The sequence below is a fragment of the Tamandua tetradactyla genome, chromosome 13 (assembly GCF_023851605.1).
Source record: "Tamandua tetradactyla isolate mTamTet1 chromosome 13, mTamTet1.pri, whole genome shotgun sequence".
Lineage (NCBI taxonomy): Eukaryota > Metazoa > Chordata > Mammalia > Pilosa > Myrmecophagidae > Tamandua > Tamandua tetradactyla.
Genome location: NC_135339.1, coordinates 1,721,454 through 1,727,453, shown reverse-complemented (window position 1 = coordinate 1,727,453; position 6,000 = coordinate 1,721,454). Strand labels below are relative to the sequence as shown.

At 41.9% G+C, this 6,000-nt stretch overlaps 1 protein-coding gene across 3 annotated transcripts in view; it reads left to right on the top strand.

Moving 5' to 3' along the window:
- Nucleotides 1-1,178: 1,178 nt before the first annotated feature.
- The window catches only part of BMS1 (BMS1 ribosome biogenesis factor), a 48,493-nt gene continuing 43,671 nt past the window's right edge, over nucleotides 1,179-6,000 (top strand). Inside the window, exons 1-4 of one of the 3 annotated variants that reach the window (XM_077124497.1) lie at nucleotides 1,179-1,313; nucleotides 2,424-2,633; nucleotides 3,482-3,672; nucleotides 4,641-4,720. In XM_077124497.1, the coding sequence (XP_076980612.1) occupies nucleotides 2,458-2,633; nucleotides 3,482-3,672; nucleotides 4,641-4,720 (447 nt within the window). In that variant the 5' untranslated portion in view covers nucleotides 1,179-1,313; nucleotides 2,424-2,457. The other 2 variants (XM_077124498.1, XM_077124499.1) reach the window with 2 other exon arrangements.

Genomic DNA, 6,000 nt, shown 5'->3' with positions numbered 1-6,000 from the left:
CCAAGCAGATATGAGGAGGTGACAGGTAGGTGAGAAGTGGAGGAGATGATAATGACTGACAGGAGTTTAAGCAGTAAGTGGGGTGTGTGTGTAGAGTGAAGAGACTGTAGATCTGGCTCCAAGGTGCCGGCAGGATTAATAAGAGTCTGGATTTCAAAGTAGAAGATAACATGGAAAGCTAGGAAAGGGTGGTCCAAATGCAAGTCTGCAGTGGATACCATCTTAGTACTGACAAGACCTAGGGATGTGGCTGTGAGAGGCTGAGGTAAGGCAGGGGAAAACAGGCGTTGGGGGTGGGATGGGGTGGCTTACCTTAGAAGAATGATTATACGCCAAAACCTCCAAGTACTGTTGGAGGAGTTATAAGTTTATAAGCTCTTCATAGATCAAGTGCGTGCGTGCCATGGGGGCCAGCGTCCGCAGGACAGCGGTGAGCCTCTGGTGTCCGCTGAGTGAGCACCTGTGGGATGCTGGTGAAGAACGAGAAGCCCCAGGGCGCTAGTTTTGTGGGTAGAACAACTGAGTGCAAGGTGGATCTCAGTGAAAAGGAACCTCCAGAACGACGGGAAGAAGCAACCTCGCCCTCTGAAAGTGTAACTGGCTTCATAGGCTAGAGAACAGCCCACCTCACCTGGGACAACCGCTCCCCCGGGAACGGGCAGAGTCCTGGAAGGCAGACCCGTGCCCGAGGCATTCCAAGTGGGATGGGAGTCTGTCCCCGCCTTCACGCTATGGGTCCCAGCAAGAGGGAGTTAGAACGCAGGAAGCTCGAGAGCCCCCGACTCGTCTGTCATCTCGGAGGTCGCGCGAGCGATCTTGGCCCCGCCGCTGGCGCTGCTGATTTGGTCAGGTCTGTCGCCTGACTCCCAACCAAGGCCATGCTGCCTGGGGCTCTCTGCCGGAAGTTACCGGAGGAGACTCCAGGGTGAACAGGACTCGGGTCCACTTCCGGCTCTGGGCTGCACCGAGGGCCGCAAGCCAGGCCGCAAGGTCGCCGTGGACTCCGCCAGGCATCAGGCGAGAGCGGCAAGCTGCGAAGGGCGGGGCTTCGCGGCGGGGTAGGGGGTGCCTTGCGCCCACCCTCAGCCAATCACTAGTCTTTCTCCCGGCTTTTCCCGAAAGTCGTCTCGGCGGATTTCTTTCTTAGTCTCCTTGTTTCCCGCCGGAGTCTCGAGCCCGCGCGTGCGGCGCATTTCCGTTTCCGGTGGTGTCCATGAGGGGCTGAGGGGCAGCAGTTGTGAACGCGGTAACCGCCGCGGTCTAAAGCAGGCGGCGGCTGGATTCCGGGGGAGGATCGGCGAGTTGCGCTCGTGGTAAGGTCCTCTCTCGGTCCTCCCAGACGGTCTTCTCCCGAGGAGCGTATTCTGGCGCTGGGGCAGTCAAGCTCCCACTTCTCCCTGCCGGAGAAGTGGTCCGGGGTCGTTGATAGAGTGAGCTCTTGGGAGGAAGGTGGCGGGGAGCTTTCTGCTCGTGACAGGTTAATCCGCGCAAGGGACGCTAGACCTGATCCAGAACTGTGGACTCCAAATTGTGCTTTACTTACTAGTTAAAGGGAAAGAGAAAGGCATCCCTGGGAGTTTGAAACCAAAATGTAGTAGAGAGGGGAAATAAGCTCTCTAAAATCACGTAGCTGTTTAGTGTGAAAGTGTCCTGGGACCCAGCTCTCCTACCCCCCCCCCCCCCCGAGAGTAGTGGCCTTTGACTTTGTGCTGATCGATAAGGACTCTCTATTTCCATTGTGCCTGTGTGTGTGGGAAGCCTTTGACTGCGCCTGCTGTTCAGCCAGTGTGTCCCTTAATACGGGACACGGAAGGGATTAGTTTGCCTTTCCTTCACTTGTGAGGAACCGGGGATGCAAATGCACGTAGATGACTACTATAGTTTAAAGATTTTACAGAATGAACGGATACTAAAAGTAAACCTACCATTTGGAGAGTTATTAAATGTTTTAGAAATTGAAACGAAGATTTTAATATTAAAGCTAGGAAACCATTTCATTAATCCAGTTGTTATCTAGGCCTTTGCTGTCCAATATGGCAGCTACAGGTAGCAATTTAAATTTAGAATTGAGTTAATAAAATTAAAATTCAGTTTCTCAGCTTTAGTAGGTACATATTAAGTTCTTATTAGCTTCATGTCGCTAGTGGTTATAGATAACAGAATATTTCCATCATAACAACAAATGGACAGTGCTAATCTAGGCACTGAAGATGAATAAAAAGTAATTTAAGCATAAAGTCACAAGCAGTAACTACTAATTTATAGCATAACAATTTGGAGATGATACTAAGCAGCATCTACTACCCCTGTTGGGTGAACAAATGCATAATCTTTGAGTAATCAATAAATGAAATTTTCTGTCTGTCCCTGGTTGTTACCTGGATTGTAAAATGGTTCCCCTACCCCTGCCCCATTTGATGTAGGTTAGAGCTATTTGTGAATTGATAAAAAGCCACTATGGAGACTAAGGACCAGAAGAAGCACAGAAAGAAAAACAGTGGGCCAAAAGCTGAAAAGAAAAAGAAACGGCATCTGCAGAATCTCCAACTTGGTGATGAGGAAGATGCCCGGAAAAGAAACCCCAAAGCTTTTGCAGTTCAATCTGCTGTTCGGATGGCTCGATCCTTTCACAGGTTTGATCAGCTAGAGTCTGGTAGTTTTTCCAATTTATTCTTTTTAAACAGCAGGAACCTTTTATAGGTAACCCTTGTTTGGATTTATGAGTTCATAGCCCATTGTAATTAGAAGTTGTCTAGTCCAGCTCTGAAAGTCATGGAGATGAGTGAGTTTTGTGAGACTTTCCTGTGGAACCACCTTGCCTCCAGCATTTGCACACTGATTGGCTTCTTTGGGCTAAGAGAAACACAGAGTTTTTCTTTTTAGATTTTTTTCCTGAACTTAAAATGATTTCTGTGATAAGATAATAGGTGCAGTTATTTCTTTCTGGATATGTTTCATAGAATTGTGTTATGTTAGTATTAAAAAGCTTTGTTTAGCAAGCCCTTTCTAAATGCCAGGCATTAAGTTTAAATGTTATTGAATTAAATCCTCCCGACAACCTTAAGAGTGTAGGAATTATTGTTTTCTCATTTTATAGATAAGAAAAGTGAGGCTAAAAGAGCAAGTTACCCACAGTTGTATAACCAAATAAGTAGGAAAGACAAAATTTAACTCCAAAGCCTGTGCTCTTTCCCCACTATGATGTACTGCATCGGTGTTTTTCTTTTGTTTTCCTTTAAACATATTACTATCAATGCATCAACAGTTAAGGTGCTTATAGCTGTCCGCCCTTTTTACCATTGAAGTAATCCTTTTACATTGGAATTGATTGGGGCCAAAAGTTCACAAATGACTGATGTTCATTGTATCCATGTATTGTTTGCTCTGTTTTCATTAAAATCTATACTTATAAAGTAGATGCCTTTTTTGAAGTAAATTTACCATTCTCTCTTAAAAATTCCTTTTTTATATTTACAAATAGGACTCAAGATTTGAAGACAAAAAAGCATCACATTCCAGTGGTTGATCGGACTCCACTAGAGCCCCCACCAATAGTGGTTGTTGTGATGGGGCCTCCAAAAGTAGGGAAGAGCACTTTGATACAGTGCCTCATCCGGAACTTCACCAGGCAGAAGTTGACTGAGATCAGAGGCCCTGTAACAATAGTGTCAGGTAGGGGGGTGCTGGCGATGACATGGCAGGTGATAACAGCTAAGGGGCATGCATGTCTATTGTTTTCTTGACTGGCATAATCATATTACCTGTTGTATTTTGACTAAGATGATCGTAGCTCTGGAGTGGGCTGGGTTCCTAGAGGTAATAATGATATAGATATATACCTTATTCTGACTGCTGAATATATTTGCCAAGCACGCTGCTCTGAAAGGCTTAGAAGGCCACATAGGCTGACATGGATGTGGTGGCCGTGTTCACGTTACAGATAGTAAGTGCCTCCTAAGTGCCAGGCCCCTGTATTTGTGTTTAGAAACCCACATGCTTGTGGAAGTGAGAAGGAGCTTTTGTCTCTTTTTCATGAGAAAACTTATCTGCTCAGTAGATGGTGAACTTTCTAAATTTGAGGAAGGATAAAGCACATTCCCAAATTAGCAATGATATAATCGGAAATCACTTGTTATAGTTAATAGTACAATCAGGTTGAGGTTTTTCTTTATTGCTAAGGCATTCCTTATCTTCTTGTTCTTTTTTCCTTTTTATGTTAATTAAGAAGTAATTACTGTTCCCTAAACATTATGTATGCATTATGTTTGAGGCTGTCTCTAGCTGCCCTGGGAACATGGAACTCTGATAGGAATGAAAGCGTTGGCCCACTCCTGGATAGCAGGATCCCATTACCGTGGTGCCTGCTTGTCTGCCCATGCCAGTCATGCTTTTATGTGTTTGAGCAGTTTTATTCATCTGGGTAGACTTGGTATTATTTTTAAATTAGAGAGGGAACACAGCAAGAAAACCAAGATAAAATTTATTTTGTTTTAGCGGTTTTCTCATATAAAAATGTACTTTGGGCACAGTCCTGTAATTGTACATAGTATTTTGGTGAATGCAATAAAAAAATCATAGAGTTAATGGAGAAACTTTTTCAGGAATTTTTAAAAGTAAAGTTTTCGTCTTTTTACTTATAGGTAAAAAGCGTAGACTGACAATTATTGAATGTGGGTGTGACATTAATATGATGATTGATCTGGCAAAAGTAGCAGACTTGGTAAGTCAGGAGGGCCAGCCTGGGTTTCTGAGGGAGACTTTATAGCCGTTTGATAGTTTATTTATCCCATGTTTGAAGGGAAGAAAAAGTTAGCATTATTAAAGGAATGGCGAGGATATCTGGGATATAGCAGATGTGTTTGAATTGATACTACTACTAATAATAAAATAGAATGTGCCCAATGAAATATATTCTGAAACCTAAAGCTGCAAACCACAGAATGGAGAAAACCTTTATGAACATAGCCAATGAAAGCTCATTGCCATATTCATACATACATATATAGTACATTCAAGTGTATACTAGTAAGTTCCATTTCTTTTGGACCCTTACTAAGCTCTATGTTAACAGCTGTGTACAAATGTAGCTTGTTTAATCCTCCAGCAAGCTTTGGAATAGGAGTTCTCATCATTTTATAGATGATGTAGTTGAGACTCTGAACAGTTAAGTAACTTGCTTGAGGATTTGAGCCGTTTCTTGATGTGCTAGAACCTCTATTCTTAATGATTATAATAAGGTAAGTACATGGATTGCCCTTGACCAATGGAGAGAATTTGTGAATAGAAAATCCACAGTGCTCAGCATATGGAAATGTGCAACCTAGATTGCATTTACAGAAACGGTAATGTTCAATATCTTTAATATTCCATTAATTACTTCTAAACTAGCAAAAATAAAGTAAAATAAAGCCAAAAAGAAAAAAAAAATTAAACCCTATTAAGAGGTGTGGGATAACACTGTACCTTGTTTGATTTTTAACTCTTTCTAGACAGCTGTTTAGTGAGAAAACTGCAAATTTTATCCTTTGACCTAAGAATTCTCCTAAAATATAAAATAAAAAGTAATTTATATGAAGATGTCATTGTTGTGGCATTTAAATGTTGAAAGTATAAATACCATCCAAATTTTGAACCATGTAATCCTATGTTAGTAAAAATAAGTTGGTTGTTGCTAATATTTGTAAATATTTGGAGTGATTAAAATAGTTCAGCATGTAATAGCCATTACTTTCTCTTTTATATAAAATTTACCAGGTTCTTAATTTTTAAAGTTTATGTATATCAGGAAAGATACATTTGTGTATATCTCTTTCAAATTTTAAAAAGAAATACCTGACTTGGTAAAATATTAAAACTGTACTGCATGACGTATCTTTCCTTCCTAACTCTGACCTTGAGCATTGTCCTACCAGATACATATATAGAAACATGTGCACCCCTTTTGTTTTTTAAAAACATGAATGGTAATTTATTACACATATGGTGTGTACTTTGCTTTTT